The 23,248-nt window shown below is 49.8% G+C and overlaps 2 protein-coding genes across 2 annotated transcripts; one reads left to right on the forward strand and one right to left on the reverse strand.

Annotated features, from left to right (window-relative positions):
- The first annotated feature begins 4,253 nt into the window (after positions 1–4,253).
- Positions 4,254–9,305, forward strand: LOC118623554 (keratin, type II cuticular Hb1). The gene is made up of 9 exons (XM_036251265.1): positions 4,254–4,622; positions 5,316–5,524; positions 6,312–6,372; positions 7,164–7,259; positions 7,463–7,627; positions 7,875–8,000; positions 8,277–8,497; positions 8,756–8,787; positions 9,052–9,305. Exons 1-9 carry the CDS (start codon positions 4,254–4,256, stop codon positions 9,303–9,305), a joined length of 1,533 nt encoding a protein of 510 aa, XP_036107158.1.
- A 4,019-nt stretch (positions 9,306–13,324) lies between these two features.
- LOC118623772 (keratin, type II cytoskeletal 59 kDa, component IV-like) lies at positions 13,325–17,966 on the reverse strand. The gene is made up of 6 exons (XM_036251545.1): positions 17,888–17,966; positions 16,915–17,018; positions 16,716–16,820; positions 15,000–15,220; positions 13,988–14,019; positions 13,325–13,509 (listed from the first exon to the last, which is right to left on the reverse strand). The coding sequence occupies exons 1-6, from the start codon at positions 17,964–17,966 to the stop codon at positions 13,325–13,327; spliced, it is 726 nt and encodes a 241-aa protein (XP_036107438.1).
- Between the last annotated feature and the right edge of the window lie 5,282 nt (positions 17,967–23,248).

Below are 23,248 nucleotides of genomic sequence, written 5' to 3' on the forward strand. Positions count from 1 at the left end.
TAGTCAAGACCAAGCATCCTCTGTCTCTTTTCTCCCCCACAAATCTACTTCTCTCTTTTCTTCCCCAACCCTGCCACCAGTCTCTACACTGCCCTACGGCCTTCAGGATTCCTGCCCTTTTGACAGGCTTTCTCGACCTCCCCCATCATTGCTCAGGTTAAGGACTTTGCTTTGGTCAAAGACGTCTACTCACTTTACCCTTCCTTCAGGCCCTAGCTAGGAACATCTCCCCACCCCCTACCACAGGAATGACTACCTTCTGATCTGCTTCATCTGGTTCCCAGCCCATCCTACCAGAAAGCTTTATACAATTAACCACCAAGCTTTGATGGCTCTATTACTCAGCACTTAACATGCAGCTGGTATTCATTTCATTCATTCAACAAATATTTATTGAGCACCTACTACGTGTCAAGCTCTTGGAATATATCCATGAACCAAAACACATCTGTACCTATTGGTCATGTTGCAGGGTTTGCATTTCTGTTCATGATCTGGCTGTGTACCAGCTTTTCTCTTAAAACTGGAAACTCGCCAAGAACAAAGGTAAGCGCTCCTCCATCCTCTGGTCTTAAACCCTGGGAACACTCTGAAGGGCCCAGAGTGCGTGTGTCAATATATACAAACACCATCTACTGCATGATACTTTTTTTTAATGATGGCAGACCAAACACACCAGGCTCTGAGTGCTGGCTCTGCCACTAACCACACGGCCTAAGCCAGTCTCTCAACTCCCTAGGCCTCAGTGTCCTCCCCTGTGAAACTAGAATAATAACACCTGCCTCACAGGGCAACTGTAAAGATTAAATGCATGAATGCATGTTGGGCTCTTAGTATAGTATCTAGTGCGAAGCAAAATGAACAGCAAGAGATGTCAATATCTTTTAGGTTTGAAAGAATAGTCATAAAATAGTTTATACTCCAAGTATATACTACTTGCATAGTTTTTAATAAAAAAACCATATACCCTAGAAACATTCTTGCACAATTATACCAGAAGAGGTGGAAAAGAATGTTCACGGCAGCTCTGTTCCTAGTACAAGTTCTGGGGACAACCATGAGGCCCTCGCGGTAAGAGGTGAGACCCTGAGTACAACCCAGCGAAATGAACACTGTTCGGCTGCAGGAAGCAACCCTGAACAAAAGAAACCAGACATGAAAGCATACACAATATGATTCCATTTATATGATATTTAAAAACTGGAGAAGTCAGTCATATATGGCTTAGTACCAAAACTGTAAAGAAAAGCAAAGAAATAATTTAACACAAAATCCCGGAAAAGAACCATCCCTAGACCAGGAAGGAGGGGGGTACAGGCTCATAGGGATCTCGGAAGTTACATGTCCATTCTAGTTCTCCCAATAAGTAGTAGGCACACCACCTACACGTTCTTCGTTGTGTGATATATTTTATAATAAAAACCATTTTAACTTTTATAAAGGCCGCATTGCCAAAGCCAGGACCATAGAGTGGTGGTTCTGCCAACCCTCCCCCCTTCCCAACCTCCCCACCTAATAAAATATTTTCACTCACAGAAAACATACAGCTTGAATGTCTTTTAAGGCCCTCAAACATTAGCAACCATGAGTAATGCCTGAAGCTTAATGAAATGGTGTCACATATGAATTTCTTTCTATCTGGTTTTAAATTGTTTCTTGCTTTTTAAAAATTGCTTAGCAAGGGTCCGCCATGAGTAATTAGCTCGTGTTTATGCATGTCATTTTTATAAGGAGTTATACTGGTGGAAAAGGTGCAAGGAGTGTGAACTGCTGGGCGACTCACTGCTTCTCAGGAAACCCAGCCAGCTGGCCTGCTGAGGGCACCGCTGCTCAACTGTGGGCAGTGCCCGGGACTGCAGATGAGGGTAGGAGGGGCCTCGGAAGTGCTGGCCAGCTCCCCAAACACATAAAGTGACAGCAGGTGCCGCACCCTCCTCTGAGATGTCCAGATAGCTGACACAGTCTGTGACCCCATGTCTGTCCTGTCACAAGGTCCCACTCTGGAATATTTTGCACGGACACCCAGAGCCCTTCCCCTGACAAACCGTGTTCTCTTCTTTTCTCCTTTTCCCTTCTCTTTTTCTCATCAACGCGCCCCCTTCTTCTCCCCTAAGCTGCTCTGCCTACTTTGGCCTACAGAAGCACAGCAGCTGTGGGGGCTGCCAGCCAAGTCAGTCCACTTCTCTTTTCTCCCTTTCCACTTATGCAAACCTCTGTACTTTATGAGATAATGTCTGTAGACCTGCTCTATCGGAGTGGGATACTTCATGGATAAGTAGAATACAGTTCAATCTATCAAGGTTACTTACAATATACCATAAGTTGATGACTAATTAAAATGGTCACTTTTCATCCCCTCCCTTCAATTCTCAGGGGTAGGATCCTGAAGATCCAACCCATCGCCCTCCAGCCCCAGCCTCACGCTGCCAACCCCTCTGACTCTGCCCATCTTCCTTAGACTGACTTTCCAACCCTAAATCCACAGATACCCCTCCTAAACAGCTCTTTCTACCCTCTCGGTTTTCAGGGATTCGGCAATCCAGGGGTCAGCATAGCTTGTAGGTAAGGAGGCATAGTATCTCAGCTTCACTCCTTACAAGCTGGAGACTGAGCCAAATATTTAGCCTCTCTGAGCCTCAGTTTCCTCATCTGTAAAATAGGAATAATGGTACATACTTCATACTGTGAGAATTAGAGATAATTTATAGCATGTAATAATAATAGGTGACTAATTTAAAATCCTGTTATCAAAATATGTTTCCTTACAGAGTACTTTCTAATTGTAAAGGGAGAAGTATATCCAAATGATCTGATTTAGCATCACCAATAATAGAACAACCTGACATTTTGTGCTTCCTGTGGTGATACAGTAAGAGGTACATAGAAGGAGGGGGGACAGGAGTGGGGAGGAGGGTGTTAATGGGAGAAGGGGGAGAAACATCTGTAGCAATAATTAATTAATTAAAAATTGAAAAGTAAAAAGAGTTACATAGCATCATTTATGAGGTATTCTACCCAAAAATGTTTCAATTAAACCCAATCAAGTCTCTAGACCAGTGCTATCAAATAAATGCTGTGATGGTGGAAATGTTTAATATCTGTTGTGTCCAATAAGGGAGACACTAGTCCTGTGTGACATGAGGCTAGTACAACTGAGAAACTTAATTTTGAATTAAATGTCAACTAATTCAAATAGTCACACATGTCTACTGGCTACCATACTGAACAGCCCAATTCTAGGGTTAATGTCCAGTTTAGAGACAATCCAAGGGCTAGAGCCACAAGTTAAATCACATAAAACCTATTTTTAAAATTTTGGGAACAGTTGGGAAAATTGCATGTGGAATGGATTGTTAATGATTCCTTGGAATTATTGTCCATTCTCTTGCATGTGAAAACGGTGCTGTCCTTGTTGTTGAGAAGGTGCTGTGTGCCAGATGTGTAAGGGCCCTGTGCCATGCTTCCTGTAACTGTCAAGTCATTGGCCAGGGCGAAGGCAAACGTGGCACAGGTTAACATCTGCCCCTCGAGGTGTCTGGGCGAAACATCGCGGGACAGTGGTTATACCATTCTTTCAGCATTTCTGTATGTTTGGGAATTCTAATAATAAAAGCCGAGAAAGACATCAAACAAAGATTTAATAATGCAGTAGCTGCTGCTGTGGTAAGAAAAAAGCAGACGTTTTCGGCAGCCCACTGGACAATCTCAAGAGGGGAAATCCAGATTTGTGTTTTAGGGGGGCCTTGGCCACTCCTGGAATGGAAACGTACACCTCAATCTTTCCTGGGTCTCCTCCCAACTCACTCCCCAACACACACACCGGTCCCTCCTCCTTGCTTCTCCTGGCATCTGTCCTTCCTTCTCTGCCCCTTCTCCTGGGCCGATGCCTCCCTCCTTCCCCTGCCCTGCCCTGCCCTGCCCTCCTCTCCCCAACACACTCGGATGAGTGCATGCCCTGCCGGCCGGGCACTTTGAAGATGAAACATGCTGAGTCCCACTACGGCCCAGGGAATGGCATCCTTTACACAGAGGGTGGGGGCCACTCCACCATTAAAGCACATTCTAGAGAGGTGTTGGACCTGGCTAACCGCCCAAGCCCATAAAGCACAATTGCTCCAACTCCATCTACATAGCCAAGCCCCTTCCCACTGGACCATAAATAGGACTGGGGCACCTTGAGGAGCACATTGGAGTTTCACCAAGACTCCAGAACCCACATTCTCTTCTCTGAAACTCAAACCTGCAGAAGCACCATGACTTGCGGATCAGGATTCTGCGGCCAGGCCTTCAGCTGCGCCTCCGCCTGCGGGCCCCGGCCAGGGCGCTGCTGCATCACGGCCGCCCCCTACCGCGGCGTCTCCTGCTACCGCGGCCTCACCCGGGGCTTTGGCAGCCAGAGCGTGTGCGGGGGCTTCCGCTCTGGCTCCTGCGGCCGCAGCTTCGGATACCGCTCTGGCGGCGTGTGCGGACCCAGCCCGCCCTGCATCACCACCGTGACTGTCAATGAGAGCCTCCTGTCGCCCCTCAACCTGGAGATCGACCCCAATGCGCAGTGCGTGAAGCATGAGGAGAAGGAGCAGATCAAATGTCTCAACAGCAGATTTGCTGCCTTCATCGACAAGGTGGGTGTCCTTGATCAGCCCTTTCCTGAACCTTCACTTCCTCCCTGAGGCACTAAAGGGATAAGAGGGCAGAAGGATGTAGTCCAGGTGATCTCCCAGTCTGATAGAAGAAAGGACACATAACCAGGACACAGACAAGCATAGAGAGGTGCGTATAGAGGAGGCAGGGGCTTCTGATTTGATAGCATTTCTATTATATATACAAAATGTGTCTACGTAGGCAAGGTCCTCACAGAGATACAAAGGCAAGGTTTGGAACTGTATCATAGGAAGGAGGCCATACATGTATCCAAGACATAAGAAATAGAAGCAGGACCACAGGGATCTCCTTTTGGAACATGTCCTTGATCACACCTTTCCTGAAACCTCCCCATGCTCTCCACTCAGGCTAGCCACGAAGGAGGGAGTCAAAAGCTAAACAATCTCTACTCAGCTCCTGACTACATGCCACCTAGACTCATCAGATCAGAATAACAGTTCACCTGACAGCAGGAACTAACCTTTCCCAGCCCCAGGTCCCATTCCTAAGCTGGAGAATCCAGATACGGATCATAATCAGGAAATCCAGAAGTTGCCTTGGTCTCCTACATTTCAACTCTAGGTTCTGTTGAGCTCTAGCTTTGGGAGCATCCCCAAAACTGGTTTTGGGACACCAAGAGCCATCTGACCCTTCTTCCTCACTCTGAATGGCAGGTGCGCTTCCTGGAGCAGCAGAACAAGCTGCTGGAGACCAAGTGGCAGTTCTACCAGAACCGCAAGTGCTGTGAGAGCAACCTGGAGCCGCTGTTCGAGGGCTACGTGGAGACGCTGCGGCGGGAGGCCGAGTGTGCGGAGGCCGACAGCGGGAGGCTGGCTTCAGAGCTCAACCACGTGCAGGAGGTGATGGAGGGCTACAAGAAGAAGTGAGTGTGGTTGGGTTTGACGTTGGGCACAGGAAATGAAATGACTTAGGTCAAAGAACGTTGGATTAGACATAGGAAGAATTTCCAAGCTGGGGGAGCAGCCACGTGGGCCAGGTTGGCAGCGTGTAGCAGAATGGTCTTTTCACCTGCACAATGGTTGCCCAGATGTCTGCCTAAGAGTAGGGCTGTGATCCCCCAGGAGGTCTCTTCCCCATGCCAGCCTTCTTTTCTCAAAGCCAGAACACCCAGCAGCTGTTGCCTGTGCTCTGTGGAGGAGGGGCCTGGCATCTTCCAGGCCTTCTCCTCCTGACCTCTGCACATGGATCACGGGTGTGATATGAACCCCAGTGTCACTCAGGCTGACATGTCCTGGGGTTCTGGGTGTCCCACCATCTAGGGCGCTGAGTGCTGATGGCCTCTGAGACCCACAGACCCCACCTCTGGGCTCGAATGGACACCCAGCTGCGGGGTGGCTGGGGCTGCCATGCCCCAGAGGGGATGCTGTCCACTCCCAGCATGGGGCTGGGTGCTGAGACCAGATCTGCCTCCTGAGGTGACTTCAGAGCAGCTCTGGGAAACAGGGCTATGAGGTCCCAGAAGATTAGCCCCATGGGTCCCTCAGTTCAAGGTGGAGACATCCCAAATCCAACCAAAAGGACCCAACAGGGCTGCCAGGGCTCCACAGTGTGGGGAGGGTCCTTACAGTGCCCCTTTCACTGTAGGAAGTGCAGGGGTTCATGGGAGACCTGCCCGTTCTTGACCTCCCTCTCGGCCTCTTCTGCCCCAGGTATGAGGAGGAAGTTGCTCTGAGAGCGACAGCCGAGAATGAGTTTGTGGCTCTGAAGAAGGTGAGTAGCGTGGGCCCGGGGAGCACAGACAGGAGGGTGTCAGAGTGACAGACTCTTCTAGGGGAGACCCAGGGGGTCTCAGCCTCAGCATGGGGTGCAGTGACTTTGCCAACTCAGATGGGGAGTTCCCAGAGATCAGGTCATGGAAGGCGCATCCAGAGCTTCAACAAAGGGCAATAGATTGGACTATCCACCAGCACCTGTCCTAGGGCAGGGGGACGGCCGGGTTGACCTCTGGATGTCCTGCTGTGCTTCAGAGGTTGTGGTGTATGGCGTGGTTCCCACGAAGGCCTGGCGTCTCCAGTCTCTGCTGAGGGACAGTGTGCTGTCTAGAGCTGCGGGATGTCTGAGGGACAGAGACCCAGGGTGTGGGGGAGGATGGGCAGAAGCAGGAGTGTCCAGGTAGAGTCTGGAAGGAGAGCTGGGGGACAGGGAGGGGGCCCGAGGTCTGAGTGGGGAGTGAATCTGGGCAGGTGTCCTGGAACAGGGGAGTAAAAGGAGAAATGGGAGGGTGAGCTGTCTCAGGTGGGAGGGGAAAGGCTGGTGGCCCATTTCCAAGGCACAAAGGGGTGTGTTCTCAGAAGGCGAGGAGGCCGTGAGGACCATCTCAGGAGGGTCAGAAAGTATGGAGATGGGATGAGAATGGGAACTCTGGGAATCCTCCCCCCAACCCTGGCCTCATTTCCTGGACATGTCCATTTCCTGGATGTGTCCAGTGTCCTGGATATGTGGGTGAGAAGAAAAGTTTGGGGTGACAACGCTCTGAGCTCAAAGACTGCCCACCTTTCCAGGACGTGGACTGCGCCTACCTCCGCAAGTCGGACCTGGAGGCCAACGCGGAGGCCCTGACCCAGGAGATCGACTTCCTGCGGCGACTGTACGAGGAGGTGAGGGGTTGTGGTCCAGCCAGTACACTACAGCCAGCCTGGAGGAGAGGTCTTTGGGCTGGGACAGGAGGTAGCCAGTGAGCTGGGCAGCAGGCTGCAATCAGGAGGGTGTGGGGGCTGGAACCAGGAAAGTGCTGAGAAGATTGGGTACGATGGGTGAGGCTGTAGCATAAACAAGATCCTCCTTCTTCCCATCCCCACAGGAGATCCGTGTCCTCCACGCCCACATCTCAGACACCTCGGTCGTCGTCAAGATGGACAACAGCCGGGATCTGAACATGGACTGTGTCATTGCCGAGATCAAGGCTCAGTATGACGATATCGCCAGCCGCAGCCGGGCTGAGGCTGAGTCCTGGTACCGCAGCAAGGTGAGTGCCACAGGACACCTGCCTCTACACTTGGCAGTGGGAGGCATGCCAGGTACATATGAGAAAAGCGTCTTTGTCTGGGGTCCTGATCCTAGGGATGGTAACAGAGGGCAGACAGCTCTCAGGTTGAGGTGGCAGGACAGGGTTGCAAGGACGGTGGCCCAGGCTGAGACTATACAACCTGCCCTGTCGTCCGTGGTGTCCTGAGTGGGTGGCACGTCACATCCTGAGTCTCTGCTTCCCCCAGTGTGAGGAGATGAAGGCCACAGTGATCCGTCACGGGGAGACCCTGCGCCGCACCAAGGAGGAGATCAACGAGCTGAACCGCATGATCCAGAGGTTGACGGCCGAGGTTGAGAATGCCAAGTGCCAGGTACGGGTCATCTGTGCCCTAGACTACCAGACAGGCTGCAGGCCTAGCCGTGGTTTCCCAGGCCATGTGTGCTCAATCTGGATCCCACCATTCACTCTCAAGCCCATGTGCATGACTAGAGTCATGGGTTGTGGTCACTCAGGGGAACCCAGCTGATGAAGGCAAGATGCCTGTTCCCGTGGTGTTCCCAGCTGGCTGGGAGAGACTGGACACATCCAGGAAATGGACAGAGAGACCTGGGGTACTATAAACCACCTGTGCTCTTTTGGGTCCCAGAACACCAAGCTGGAGGCCGCAGTGACCCAGGCGGAGCAGCAGGGTGAGACGGCCGTCAGCGATGCCCGCTGCAAGCTGGCTGAGCTGGAGGCTGCCCTGCAGAAGGCCAAGCAGGACATGGCCTGCCTGCTCAAGGAGTACCAAGAGGTGATGAACTCCAAGCTGGGCCTGGACATCGAGATCGCCACCTACAGGCGCCTGCTGGAGGGCGAGGAGCACAGGTGGGAACTCTACCTGGCTGAGCTACTCTATCTGCCCCATATACAAAGGCCACCCTTTTTCCTGGCTGAGCAAGGGCCAGGAGTCTGGGATAAATCTGTCATTCATCACTGTTGGGGTGGGGTCAATTTGGGAGGCCTCTTCCCTCAGATCTCTGCTCCTCCCTTCTTGACTTGTGGATTCACCCCCAAAATTTGTGGAGGTCTGTCTGCCACTCTGGCCGAGTCACTAATACTGCCCTTTTTCTTCTTTCTTCTCAGACTGTGTGAAGGTGTTGGAGCAGTGAATGTCTGTAAGTAACACAGGCCCTGTGCGGGTGGATTTACTCTCTTCCTGTGAGGATGGCAGGTCTAGAAGGAGAGATTTCTCTGCGACTAAATATTAAAGGCAGGGCTGGCATCCCAGCAGGAGGGGCTTGGCATCAAACAGCAGGAAAGACCACAGCTGTGGGCCCAGATGGACCCAGAGTTGTCAAGTAGAGATATTTGGGGAGGAGCATGCTCAGGGACAGGATAACTTGCCGTCAGAATTTTGACTCAGGCTTTGGGGTTCACAGGTGTCAGTAGCTCCCGGGGCGGAGTCGTCTGTGGGGACCTCTGTGTGTCGGGCTCCAGGCCAGTGACAGGCAGCGCCTGCAGCGCCCCCTGCAGTGGGAACCTGGCAGTGAACACCGGAATGTGTGCTCCCTGCGCGCCCTGCGGCCCCTGCAATTCCATCACCTCTTGTGGTCTGGGCGCCGGTGGTGTGGGCTCCTGCGGCATCAGTTCCTGCGGCGTGGGCTCCTGTGTCAGCAGCTGCCGCAAATGTTAGGCGCCCCAACTGACGTTTCTCCTGCCCAGCAAGGCCTGGTCCAGCCCAGGCGGGGAGTAAGTGTTGGATTACTTCTCCCGCACTTTGAAAGGTTCATCCTGCTTCTAGACTCTTATGTGTTTCTGTGATCCCTTCTTCCTTGCCTCTGCCCCCCTCCACCGTTTCCCACCCTATCCCATGCTGGGGAAGGCTACCCCAGAAAGAAGTCCCCTTGGTGCCCCCAGGAAGGAGGCTCCAGGGCAGGAAGGACCGGGACCAGGACCCTACCTCGGATTGCCATGGGGCAGTGGCCAGAGTCCCCCAGCCTCTTCCCTTCCTCCTCCGTTCATCTCTGTCTTGATCTGTTGCCAATAAATCAATACAGCCAACCCGGGGCCTTGTCTTCACCTGTATTATCCTCAAGGGTTGGGGTTTGGGAGGGTCTCAAAAGTCACAAGGAGCAGAAAAAGGCCTAGTCTGGGGTCTCCAGTATAGTCCTCCATCCCTGGGCTCACAGCAGTCTCAGATTTGTCAAGGGTTGTCCTGGGGCCCCACACAATGTAGTTTTATTCACACAACCTTATTGATTTTATCCACCTTTTATGATGCATCTTGAAAATGAAGAAACCAGAGCTCAGAGACGCTCAGTAATTGGGCCCCATGCCGAGTTCAGTGGTACAGCTGGGGTTTGAACCATGTGCATCTCTAGTGATTTCACCAAACCACAGCTACCTCCCAGAAAACACCCCTGTGCACCCCTATAAACTGATGGAGAATGAAAATTAGATTCTCCAGTCACTCATAGCTTGAGGAAAATCACTCATTGCTGTGGTGGGGAAGACTCATGGCTGAGTAATTTATTAGAATTCTTTAAGGGATAGCCCTGGCTGATTTGGCTCAGTGGTTAGAGCGTCAGCACTTAGAACAAAGAGTCATGGGTTCAATTCAGGTCAAGGGCATTTACCTGGGTCGCAGGTTCCATCCTGGGCCCTGGTCTGGGTCGTGCTAGAGACAATCAATCAATGTGTCTCTCTCACTTCGCTGTTTCTCCCTCCCTCCCCCCTTCCACTCTGTTTAAAATTCAATTGAAAAATATCCTCGGGTGAGAATTAACAAAAAAAAGAAATAATTCTTTAAATGATAAATACCTGGACATGATTTAAACTTCCTAAAAGCCTTTGATATGGTGACTTTGAAAAAACTTGAGTCCCTCTGTGGTTAGGAGACCTGCTATCACTGATAAATTGTATCAAAAACAGAAAACAGCACCTAACAAGATGAAGTGGCAGGGAGGTGAGCACACCGCCTCTGGGGGGCCAGACTGCCTGGGCCCAAAACTGGGCTCTATTCCTTCCTTGCTGGGTGACCTTGGACAATTTACTTACCCTCTCTCTGCCTGTTTCCACATCTCTAGTGAGAAAAAAGAGCACCTACCTCAGGGTTGATGGGAGGATTACAGAATCTCATATATGTAACATGCTTAGACAGTGTCTGGCACAAAATAATCATGATGTATGTTTATCATTAGTATTATCTTTTTTTCAGAATGTAAAGTTGTCACCTCTCGGAGGATCAGGGCCATGGCCAGCCTCTATTTACACTTACATCTGTGATCAGACATTACAAGTGCAGAGAGAAATCTCCATGTCTTCCAAAGTTATTGAGCCCCTTCATTCAGGGATATGTCCCCCTCCTCGACCCCACTCTGACACAGATGAGGACCTTCCAAGTGGTGATGAGAGGGGGGAGATGGCCCTTAGCTTCACTATGGACCAAAGTGAGTCTCTAAACATACACCTGTATGGCAGACTGAATCTCTAAATTTCTAGTCCCAGGCCTAGAAAACTGTAGCAAAAATGTTAACCCCCACCCCATCCCTCAAGGCAACAGAAATAATTATTAATAAGTATTGAAAGACCAGAAGCGAGTGCTCTGAAAACAGAAAGATTCTTATAAGGGATAGTATCAATCCCAGGTATCCTAGCCACCCATGGGGCCCCTGCACTCCCCGGATGGAATTCTGAGCAGGACAGAGACCTGGGAGAGTTTCAGAGTGCGTGCCTGTCCTAACCAGCCCTCTGTGCTGTGACACCACACAGCTCAGAACAGGCCTTGTCAGGAGTCCAGACCTGAGGCACAAATAGAGACACTAACACAGCTAAGTTGTATCCGACATATTTAAGTGTAATTAAGTGTGATACAGGCATCAGCAGCCAACAGAGGGCTGACCCCTTGACATCCCCGAAGCAATGACTGCACTAGTGACAATTCTCCTCCCTTCAGAAGTCACCCAACTCATAAAATTTATAAATGGGATGGTGAATGACTCTCCATAAATATACCAGGTGGTTCTCTCCCACCCCAACCTGGAATGTGGTCGATGGCCGGGGGGGGGGAGCCGGGCACTGAGAGAATCAGTCCCCAAACTGCAAACATTGCTTGGTGGCCCGCGTGGCCCTGGCTCAGCAAGACTCAAACCTTCCTCACAGCCCCTGGAATCTGTTGCACTGACGTCAGGCTTGGGATTTAGAAACAAAAAATACAGGCAACAGCAGTCCTCTGTGATATGGGCTGCAGAAGGCTCATCAGAAATCCTGCCTACAGCTCCTGGGATATTTCCTTCTGTGCTTCCCACAAATGATCAGTGCAGCAGGAGCAGGGAAAACCTAACCTTGAAAATCACAGAATTATCATTACCTAGCAAAATGCCCAACCCAAAAACAACCTTGCAGAAGGGCAAGCTCTGCTTTCAAGAGCTGCTTTGCACTGGAGTGTTGGTAAGCATGTTTATATAGCAGGTGTTGGTCAGTATGGATCCAATGGAGCTGATACAGGAGTCCGGTGGAGCCATGTCCCCAACCCTTCAACTGGGTGGCAGCCTGCCAGCCAAGCTTCCATCCCATTCCTCTAGCATGAGATTGCTCTTCTGCCCAGGAAGGGAACCTTTTGATACCTCCAGGCAGGGACCCAGAAAACACAGCAGACTCCCCGGCACTCGCATGCCTTAAAAGGTAAAGCCAGAGCCTCTGGCCAATGACGCGCCTTAGCCCTACCCAGGAACTTAGAAAGCAGATACCTTTGTTCCAGAGGCCTTGATGATGTAAACCTTTGTGCAATAGAAAAGAATATGAGCTTAGTAGACGGAGGCATCTCTCAGGCTGTGTGTGGCAAGGAAAGAGCTCAGAAATCCAATCCTTCACTGGCCACCCCATCCCCCAAACTGGCCTATCTTCTGCTCCCTAAAGTCCAATTACCTTGTGAAACTCAAACCAATCTACACCATAGACCTGGAGTAGAGGCAGAGCTGGAACTTTGGTCTGATTCCTAAGACATGCTTTCCTCCACCATAGTATGTTGTTCCCAGCCTGCCCTCGGATCACTTGCTAAACTAGAACTCAGGTCAGAACCACCCAGTTGTGTTTATATCCCAGTCTGGGAGGGCCATCTGCCCTGGCGCCTGTCCTCAAGTGCCCTTCCTGGGCACAGAAGGCTAGCCTTATCCCTACCCCACTCCATTCTCTTTCTGGTCTGTTTCCTTATGTAGGGCCTGCCTCCCGACCAGAATGTCACCTCGAGCGCCAGGGCTAGAGTGTCATCTTGCTCACCACACACTGTGTCTGACCTCGGAGGCCATTCAGTGTCTGTAGCGGCAAGTGGATGAATGGATGCACTTCTCAGCTCCTCTGCTGACTGTGGGCCCCAAGAACTGACTGTGGGCCCCAAGCTAGAATGGTTGCTCCTGGTAGTGCCGCGACCCCCTATCTGTCCAGCTTTGTCTTCATTCTGGGAATAGCCTGAGGAATCTAGGTGCAAGCAACCTGGCGGCTCAGTCCACTGCACAATATTTTATTGCAAAGGAAGAGTCCCAAGAAAAGAGGGGTAGGGGCAGTTCAGGGGGGCAAAACAACATCGCGAGACTTTATGCTCCCGGGGGAGGGACACGAGGGAGAGGTGAGGTGAGATCCATGGTAGGGACGTCTGAGACAGAAGACCAAGTCTTTGGGGCAAAATTTGTGTTCTTTGAGCTGGGCAGGAAGTGTTCAACATCCGCCGCCGAAGCCTCTGCAGCCGAATTCCCCTGCACCGCAGGAGGAGCCGCAGAGCGCGCAGCCGCCTCCAGGGGCGCTCGTCTCCCGGGCGTCGGAGCCGGCTCCGGGCGGCAGCAGGAGGGCGTGGGCGGGGCCCGAGGCCGAGCCCGGCCGGCAGGTGGGATCGCGGTCTTGGGCTAAGCAGAGAATGGCTGTTAGAGGAAACCCCCTTCCCGCCCTCCGCCTCAGGAGACAGACAGACAGACAGCTCTTCCAGGAAGCAATGCACAGGCCCTCCTCCCCACCAGGAGTCAGACGTCCAAACTCCCCGAAGTAATAGATACACAGACTTGAAAATCCCTCCCTCCCTGAAGTCAGACAGATTCCTCCAACCTAAGAATAAAAAAGTCTCGTCCACTGTTAATCTGATAAACCCACATGACTTCCTTCCACACCCCAGGCAAAACCAACAGGAACCTCCCCACAAAGAACAGACCACAGGATCCCGTCCCCCAGCACACACACAGACTCACCCCCAAGAGAAGAAACAGCCCCTGGCCATGGGAGACACACAGACAGCAGATCCCTTCTCCCTTCCCACGAAGACGCACGATAAAGGGGGGAGGGGATAAGATTTGGCCCCTCCAACCCAAGCTATATGTATTATTTACTTACTGAGGCTGCCTGTCCCCAGTCTCAGGCCAAGCCTGCAGGGAGGAGCAGGAAACAGGTAAGTGGATCTGTCTCCTAGGTGTAATAGTCCCCTTTCTCCAAGACAGAACACTCCTGGCCCTCTCCAGAAAGGTAGAACTCATTTCATTCTGCAAGCTCCTTGGTTCTCTCACATCCTCACAGCCCTTTTGAGTAAAGGCTCCTTTGGAACCTTTAAATTCAATCCGTCCCGCCTTAAATTTAAATAACTCATTTTTATTGATGACTTCTTGGAAGAGGGAGAAGGCAAAAGATCTACACACTTTTAGGCCTAAACATATGGAAAGGGGAGACCATGGGTGGGGGTGCATTTTAGAGGCGACCTCAGAGAAGACACCTCAACTATCTGAAGAATATTGTTCTAGCCTCACTTAATCCGTTTCCATCCTGGAGGAGGTCCTTTTGCCCTCTCTGAGACACAGTTTCCTCGTCTGCGAAATGGGGATGAAAGCATCCTTTCCAGGATGTGTGTGGGTTTAAAAGAGATAATAAATGTAGCGTGCCTGCATGGAGAATTCCCTCTCCCTCCCCTCAGTCTGGTGTCCCCAGCTGGATGGGGCTGGCAGCCCTTGAGTCCCTAACTGCTGTCTAAGAGTAAAAGCCAGACCCTCCTTGTTCCCACAAACCATGCCTTCCCCAGGTCCCAGGAAGATGGGCAGAACTGAGACGGCATTCCATATTATTCCCCCTGGCCAGGCCTTGAGCTGTCGTGATGGACAAACCAGCCCCTGTTCTCTGGTCCAGGGGATGAATAACTTTATGAGTTGCCCTAACCCAGGTACTATGGTGCTCATTGGCTGGGGCCTTTCGTCTAAAGAGCTGTTGAATAGTGGGAACAAATTGCCTCCAGGAAAACAGTCCCTGGATACTCAGGTCACCTTTCCCTAGCCCGTCCCCAGCTGCTAAGGGCCCAGGTGGTGACCCCTCACCCCCACCCATGCCCCATGCTGTAGCTGAAGCACTGCCCAACCCTTACCTGCTCTCCTCACCCTCCAGCAGCTTGCGGTAAGTGGCGATCTCAAAGTCCAGGCCCAGCTTGACGATCATGAGCTCCTGGTACTCCCGCAGCTGCCGCACCATGTCCTGCTTAGCCCGCTGCAGGGCGGCCTCCAGCCAGGCCAGCTTGCCCTTGGCACTGCCCGAGGCACCCTCCTCCTGCAGAGCTGGCAGGTTCTGGGCTCCCTCTAGTTCACAGGGCTGGAAGTAAAGGGAAGACCACGAACCAAAGGACATCCTTGGTCCCCACCCCATTCTCCTCAATGATCCAGACCTTTTTCAAAGGCTGGAGGACCAATGAGGATTACAGATTGTTGTGTGGAGTGAGCGTGCCTGTTCTGAAACATGCGTGTGTGTGCGTGTGTGTGTGCCCTGTTACCAGGATGGAGATTTGGGGCCAACCATCAGGGATGGCTAAGAGAAAGCCTTTCACATCAGTACGGTGACACTTCTAATGTCACCAAACCCAAGAGAAGCATCAAATGCTCCTTAGTACATAATGCTGAGATTATTGTTTTATCTGGGAAACTAACAAGAAGGCTATCCTATCCTCATAAAAGACTTTGGGGGAAAATAACAACAATAACTGCTGCCTTGGTGAGGTGTGCTTGCTGATTAGGAAACCAACGGGGGATCAGAGCTGTGGCTGGGGGGAGACTGAATCCAATGTGCCTACCCTCTCACTCTGCACCCCTACAGACTGAACAGCTTGTCCCCCCTCAGAGTCATCTGTTCCTGGAGAAGGCAGAATCTCCCTCAGAGCCTGGGACACTTGTCTCTGCAGAGAACAAGAAAAGACCAAAGCAGCACCCCTCCCCTCTGCGGTGTGGAGCGTGAGCCGGGAGGGCTTGACAGAGAGAGGGCTGGCAGAAAAGAGAGGAGGTTCACAGGGAGAGAAGCCAGGAGAAAGAAACTCTTCATGTGGGAACCTCTCCTTTATAAGACCTAAAGTCTGAGTCACAGACACAAATGCCTACAGAGGCCTGGCTGGAGGCATCAAAGGTAAAGGTCAAATGTTAACTATGTACAACAGTGTCCAGTTCCACAGGGAAATATGCATGCTCTCATTGTCCTGAAATCACCGGGACCGCTTTCACGTTTCTGGTCTTTCATTTCTCCACTTTAGACAGACACACAGCTTCTCTCCCACAGGGGTAATAACAGTGACCCTCTGCCTCGGTGTCAAAGGAGGCAATCTGGGGTGGTGGGGCTGTGGCCCACAAAGGAGCATGTCCCCATGTGAAGAAGACAGAGGTCTCTCTTCTCTAGCCAAATGTCATCACGTGGAATCATAGTTTAATATCACCAGATCCACCCATTTCTAAAGAGAACCCAGAAAACTGGATTTGTAGGTAAAATCTTGCAGTTTCCAAAGATGAGCTCAAATTTAATGCTATGTAGGACAAACAAAACACACAGACATAAAAATGTACATACACATAAAAAATGATCTACAAACAAGCATACATATGCATACATATTTACCTACATGTTAGTCACCCACATGGACTACAGGCAAGTGTGAGCAGGACAAACACATACAGCCACACTCCTGTTTGCTCAGACATCCACAAAGAGAAACTCTCTTCCAAAGGGCGAGGGGAGCTAGTCCAGTTGTCATAAATCGCGGACTCACCACTACCATCACACTCTGCCACCCCCACTCCCACCTCACCTGACTCTTGGCACTGTCCACCTCCACAGTCAGCCGCTGGATGGCCTGGTTACGCCTGTCCAGCTCTTCCTTGCTGTGCCTCAGGCTCTGCGTGTGTGTCTGCACCGGCACCTTTATCTCCTCACACTGCGGGTGGGGGCAGCAGAGTAAGGGGAGGATCAGGGAGATGAGGAGAGTAAATAAGGGCACCTGACTGAGGCCAGCAAAACAATTCCAGTACCCACCCATCCACCTGCCGACACTGGCAGAGCATCTGGCTGCTCTGGGCCTCTGCTTCTCCATCTGTAAAATAGGGATGATTATACTCCCGATCCCCAAGGGTCACTGGAAGAATGAAATGAGCTTGGCGGGCACAGCGGTGGGTGTCCCACCAGGCCTTCAGATGCCGAAGGCAGCATGAACTCAGGGACAAAAGGCAGCAATGCAGGGCAACAATCTACTGAATTGAGTCTGGACTGAGAACATGTAGGGTTTACCCCAGGGAATAAGGGAATCAATTGTCCTTCACCACTTGTATCATCTAAATTAATACAAAAAGCACTTAACAAAATTCAATAATTTCTAATTTTAAAAATACTTTTTAAAAACTAAGTATATGAATAAACGTCATTAACTTGATTGATGTTATTCATCAGAGACGGATCCAGATTCCAGCTCCCTCTGCAAACCCCAGGGAAGGAGCTGGAATCTGGATGGGAGGGCAGTCTACAAGGGGCAAAACCGTGGCCTTTTCCTTCCCTGCACGTTGTCTCCACACACCAGTACATAAACAGCCCCCGCACAGTCCGTGCCACTAGCATAGTGCCTTTCACTCTTCAAAGTCTTTTACCTCCACCATCTCCCTGGGCCCATGACCAGCTGTGAAGTCGGCCAGGTAGATGTTACGGTCTCCACTGTATGCTCAATGGACAAGTTGATGCTCATAACATCTATCACACAAGGAGGTGGAGACCCAGAGGGGCATGAGTGAACCAGCCAGTCAACAGCTGAGCCAGATCAAATCAAAGCCCATGCTCTTCGCTCTACACTCTGAGGAACAGATAAAGTCACACACCCCCTTCAACCCAAAAAATAGGAACCGTTCACATCAGCTCAGTGCAAATTTCTTTCTAGGGAAAATGAGGTGTGGGCCACAGATATGAATAGACTGAAAAACATTATCTCCCACCACTGTCTGCCTTATTCCCACCCACCTTCCACCCTTTCCGGCTCCCATCCCCCAAAGCTGTAGACACAGCACACAAACTTGTCCCAAATCTGGGTGAAGTCCATGACACTTCATCCCATGTGAGCCTAAGAGCTGTGTGGACAAGACTCACCATGATGAACCGAGCTGTAGTCTCCTCCAAGCCTCCAGTGAGCACTAAGCCAAGCTCCAACCCAAGGAACTCCCAGAATCCTCACCTCTGAAGACAGAGTCTCTCCTACCTGGGGGCTTTGTGACCTCACCTTGTTACAGTTGCAGAGTTCTGACATGGAGTACAACGGCCGTTCTGTGAGCTTAGATGGAAAAGCGGAGGTCCCTGGGCTGGAAGGGTCTTGAAGGAAGGGAGGGGGTGGTAATTCAGGTGGGAGAAATGTGTGAAGATGAGCAGACCATCTGGGTGATGACTCTAAACTGAAGAAGTAACCAGAGGACTAGAGAGCACAAGCTGCTATTGGCATTTCTTTTTGTTTATAAATTTCTCATGCATACAAAAGAGTATATATAACATACATTTAATAATTTAAACGCAACAGTAGTAAAACAAATCCTTTTGTACCTACTAGTACCTTTAAAACCCCCTGTGGGACCCTTACTTATCACAGCATCCTTCATCCCTGTCCCCATCTAATCTCCAAAGTAATCATTATCCTGGGTGTTTGTGTTAAGTGTTCTCTTGCTTTTCTTTATTATTTTATCATGTGTGAAGGAACCTCTAAGCAATCCTTTAGTTTTGCCTACTTTTATGCTTTATATAAATAAAATTACTCTGTATTCTATAACTTGCTTTTTCCTCTTCGACATCTTATTTGTGAAATTCATCCATTTGTTCCTTTTCGGTACTGTATAGTATTCCAATGTGTGACTAATTTTCCATTCTCCTGTGGGTATGCATATGTACATTTTGTTTTTGTTATAACAAACAATGCTGCTATGAACTTTTTGTTACATATCTACTGGTGTACTTCAGCAAGATGTTCTTTAAGGTCCTATCAAACTTTTTCTTAACTGCAACTCAAAATAAGAAAACTATTGTATATCATGAATCAGTACCTACATACAGAGTCATGCACCTAAAACAAAATAAATTTCATGAAAATTACTCCTACATGTTCTTTCACTTTCCATTTATGGACTCACATTTTAGGTTAATTTTTTATAAATAGCATATTGACTTTATTGCTTATTTAATAATATAATAAAAATTAAATGGCCATGAACCCACTTACCAACACAAGGGCCAAAACATTACTAATAATTTATGTCTACCTACACACCACCTTCAGTTTGTGTCATCATTCCCTGATTTTGTTTAGTTTTACCACACACATGCATATACCTAAAAATATTTTTTCTTGGTTTTTGTTTATTTTTTATAAAAATGGACTTGCTTTTTTTTTTTTTTTTAATGTTATGTAACCAGGGTTTCTCCACTAGGATCCACTGTGTTCTAATAAGTGACTATACCACACCTGATGTAATTGTATTTTCTTCTTACAAAGCTGGTGCTATGGACATCTTTCTAAATGTCTCCTGATGCGCATATGTGAGAATTTCATTTTTATATACATCTAGGAATGGAATTCCTGGGTCACAGGATGGTCAAATATTCAACAGTTACAACACAAAAAAAATTATTTGCCAAAGTCGTAGTAACAATTTATACTTTGATTAGAATATATAATAAATTTGTATCCTCTCTAACACATTAATTTGCAACAATTTAGATGATATAAGCAATTCTATTGGGGGGCCTATGGGAAATTGGAAACCTTAGAAATGGACTCATTTATTCTCTTAGCATTGCTCAGTGCCTGCTATGAGCCAACACTGTGCCAAACACTTTCTAGCACTTGAGAATTACCTCAAGCACCCCTGAGCCATCAGAGCACCCCTCCTCAATGTTCCCAGCCCTAAGCACATCTAAGAATAAATAGCTGGCATAACCCTAGTAGTCCCTGCCACGTCGAATGGCCTCCTGGAGGTCCCCCTCCCCCTCCAGGTCTGAAATAATGAACAACAAGGATTGACAAGCATGACGGGTACTATGTGGCTTTATTTTAAGCACAGACAGCAAGGAGAAAGTGGAGACTGGACAGGAAGGGAAGAGAAAGAGTGCAAGGAAGAGGAAGGTCAGGAGGTGGGGGCTGAGAGGCTGTCCTCTTAGTGGGCCCAGAATCTTCAAACAGAAGACAGCCACATGTCACCTCTCCAGGAGTCTTTCTGGGCCTGGGGGAGGCAGGAGACAAGGAGCGGGGTTCTCGCACCACAAGAAGTGAGAAGCGGACAGCAGGGAAGATGGCTCAGGGTCAGATCAACCAGCTGTACCCACCACCGGGCTGCACACGGGTGGATTGGGCACAAAGGCCGGCTGGGGTCCTCGGGGAGGGGGCGAGGGCTGGGGGCTCGCTGTTTCCTCAGGCCCTGCCAACTTAACACTTCCTACAGCTGCTGCTACAGGCTCCCATCCCACCGTGTCTGGTGCCACGGGCACAGGTGGTAGACAGGTCCCCACAAATGACTCTTCCCCAGAGCTGTTCACAACGCACAGAGACAGTGATGATAACTCAGAGCCTTTGGTGAGGGTGGGGAGCTGTCCCAAACAACCCCCAGACCTAGAAGAACAGGCTGGCACGGGGTGGAGGGGGGAGGCTGGGATGGTTACCAGGCAGGTACCTGGGGACCAATAGAATGTATTGACCACTCACTATGCACCAGGATTCTACTAATGCTTTACAGACACACCTCACTTTATCCTCACCACATCCTTGAGCAGGTTTTATGTCTTTATTTTGGATACAAAGGAAACTGAGGCTCAGAGAGGTTATGTCATTTTTCACCCAGATTTTAAGTGACAGAGCCCAGGCTTGAACTTAGTTGTGTCTGATTCCAGAAACACTCTTGACCACCACATGGAGAAGGAAAAAATGTATTTCTAAAATGGGCACATAGATGTTCAAGATGTTTCATAATGATGCCTTGGGTTACCAAATCTAGATACACACATACACTATCCCCACGTCCCACTGGCTCCCACACCACCGATCATGGCCCTCTCCAGGTCAAGCACCTCCAGTGCTCAACTTGACATTCTAAGCCTGCCCTGTCCATCCACCATATCCACCATCTAGCCCCAGCCTGGCTCCTTTCCCCCGCCCTCAACCATCCACCGTGTTTCAGCTAAAGTGGACTGTCAGCTGTTTCTGTCACATCGATAGCCTCTGTCACTTTGTGCTTTTGCTTACATCATTCCCCGCCCCTCTTTCATCTCAGCACATCCAATTCTTGACTGTTCTTCGGGCCCAGTCAAACTGTCATCTTCTCTAAGGACCCTGCTCTGACTTCTGTGAGCTGAAGGCTCACTCTCCCGCCAAGTCCCCCTGGCATGGTGTTCCTCCATTAGAGCCAGACACCCTGCAGCTTCGAATTAAGGCCCTCTGTGCCCTCCTCCCCTACCAGGGACTGCGGTCTCCTCCTTCATGCTCTGAGCCTGGTTCCTATGGAGTGCTCAGCAGCGTTTGCTCCCTGCCTTGAATTGGCTCTTGGGCCCCCTGGGAGGGGCTGGGGAGAAACCCAACAACCAAGACAGAGCATTTATTTTTCATCAGTAGACTGGTAGACTGGAGATAAAAGGGTAAGGGAATGATTCCCAGAAGATCTGGCCAAGAATGGAGCAGCCCTCCTCTTCCCCAAGGAAGTGTAACTACCAACCCTCTCCATGGGGAAACCTGTTCTTAACTGTGTCTGAACTCTCTTGCTTCAGCCCATCTCTCACGCATGGTTCCAAGAACAATAAAGGGGACACCAGGGAGCAGGTTTCCCTGAGGCTAGGTCAGGGACTAGCACCTACACTTTGGGGGACCACTGTGTGCTAGTTGTCCAACCTTTCAATTCCCTCCCTTCAGCTTGAGTTCTCAGAGGGCACAAGTCAAACTGCAGCCTTTTGGTCTCTCTGGATTTTAATGCATTTAATTATCTGTGGACAAAGGCTGATAACTCCCCATCAATTGTGATAGCACAGAAAGTCCGATCCATCTACCCACCAAAACCCAAAAAGAGGTCCAAGCAAGCGTCACGTGAGTACCTCCATAAGACAAATTTAAATCCTCCATGCTTCAGGGTAAGTCCATTTCCTCTCATGAGGGGGACACCAAAGGAAGATGTCTCCAACACTGCCATTCCCTGGAGAAAGGTAGAGTAGGAATACACAACCCTAAAACCACGGGTCCCACAAGTGGATGCACAAGACTGTGGAGCTGGGCTCCACCTTCTACAGAGGGCAGAACTAAGGATGGGAGGAAACTTCTGCAAAACCAAAGCTAAACCAAAAGGATCCAGGCCCTCAAGAGTGTTGGAAAGACAGCAGAGCAGGCAGTGGGGCACTCCCTGGAAACAGCATGCCAGGCAGCCAAAGCCAGGCTCGGCTGGCCATGATGACCGCTGAAGTTCCAGGATTTAATTACCCTTTGCACAATAATCACTCATATTTTAAAACAAAGGAAGCCAAGGATGATTTACATTTTTCTTTTTAATACTGGCTGCTGAGTTCACACTTTGCTTTCCTCTGCCTATAACTGGACACATAATCAACTTCCATTATGATAGGTTTGGCCTTCTGGAGTTGGTGGCCATGACCAAGCACTAGTTGAAGGGAAGGCTTTGGATCAGGCTGATTTCTCTAAGAGCCCAGAGCCCAGCAGTCTAGGCACCTGCCTCCTAGAGGAACTCAAACCTCCTCAGCCGCCGAAGACTCAGACCCTGGGAGGGGCCAGCATGGGGGAGCCCTGGGAGCTACTTTCAGATTCTGACTCTGCCTCTCTATGGAGCTTCCTCTGCACGACCTTAAACAAGTCACTGGACCACTCTGAGTTCACCTTTGGAATCAGGTAGACCTCAGGAGGATGCCTGAGGGTTAGAGGAAATAATGCATTTTAAAGCCCTTACACTGTAGGCACTCTATAAATGCAGCTTCCTCCTCTCCACCTAGCAGAATGCAGAGGGAACGATTTCTGGGAGGGGAAAGTGGTCTGATATATTTACAAAGAGAGAATCTATAAGCTGGGTTTTGATAAAGAGAGAAGAGAAAGTTTTTGCCCAAAGGGAGGCAGGATGAATGGCCAATTAATAATAGAATAAACAGAACAAACAAACAAACAAACAAACGTTGACGGGGCTCTTATTAAGTGCTAGGTAGGGCCCTAAATGCTTTCCTGTCCATTATCTCATTAGATCCTCCCAACAATTCTCAGGTGGGTGGTATCATTAACCCTATTTTGAACATAGGGAAACTAGGTTCAGAAAGGTTATTCACCTTCCAAGTTCATGACAAGAAACAGCAGGACTGACTTCA

The sequence above is a fragment of the Molossus molossus genome, unplaced genomic scaffold (assembly GCF_014108415.1).
Source record: "Molossus molossus isolate mMolMol1 unplaced genomic scaffold, mMolMol1.p scaffold_m16_p_10, whole genome shotgun sequence".
Taxonomy (NCBI): domain Eukaryota; kingdom Metazoa; phylum Chordata; class Mammalia; order Chiroptera; family Molossidae; genus Molossus; species Molossus molossus.

What these genes read in the sequence shown, in the direction of transcription:
- LOC118623554 (XM_036251265.1), top strand. Translation starts at nt 4,254, where the DNA reads ATGACTTGCGGATCAGGATTCTGCGGCCAGGCCTTCAGCTGCGCCTCC. An exon ending in TTGAGAATGCCAAGTGCCAG is followed by an intron (nt 8,001 to 8,276) that starts GTACGGGTCATC and finishes TTTGGGTCCCAG; the next exon opens with AACACCAAGCTGGAGGCCGC. An exon ending in CTGGAGGGCGAGGAGCACAG is followed by an intron (nt 8,498 to 8,755) that starts GTGGGAACTCTA and finishes CTTTCTTCTCAG; the next exon opens with ACTGTGTGAAGGTGTTGGAG.
- LOC118623772 (XM_036251545.1), bottom strand. Translation starts at nt 17,966, where the DNA reads ATGGACTTCACCCAGATTTGGGACAAGTTTGTGTGCTGTGTCTACAGC. An exon ending in GGAGCCGGAAAGGGTGGAAG is followed by an intron (nt 17,019 to 17,887) that starts GTGGGTGGGAAT and finishes TCATTCTTCCAG; the next exon opens with TGACCCTTGGGGATCGGGAG. An exon ending in CTGGAGGGTGAGGAGAGCAG is followed by an intron (nt 14,020 to 14,999) that starts GTAAGGGTTGGG and finishes TCCTCCCTGCAG; the next exon opens with GCTTGGCCTGAGACTGGGGA.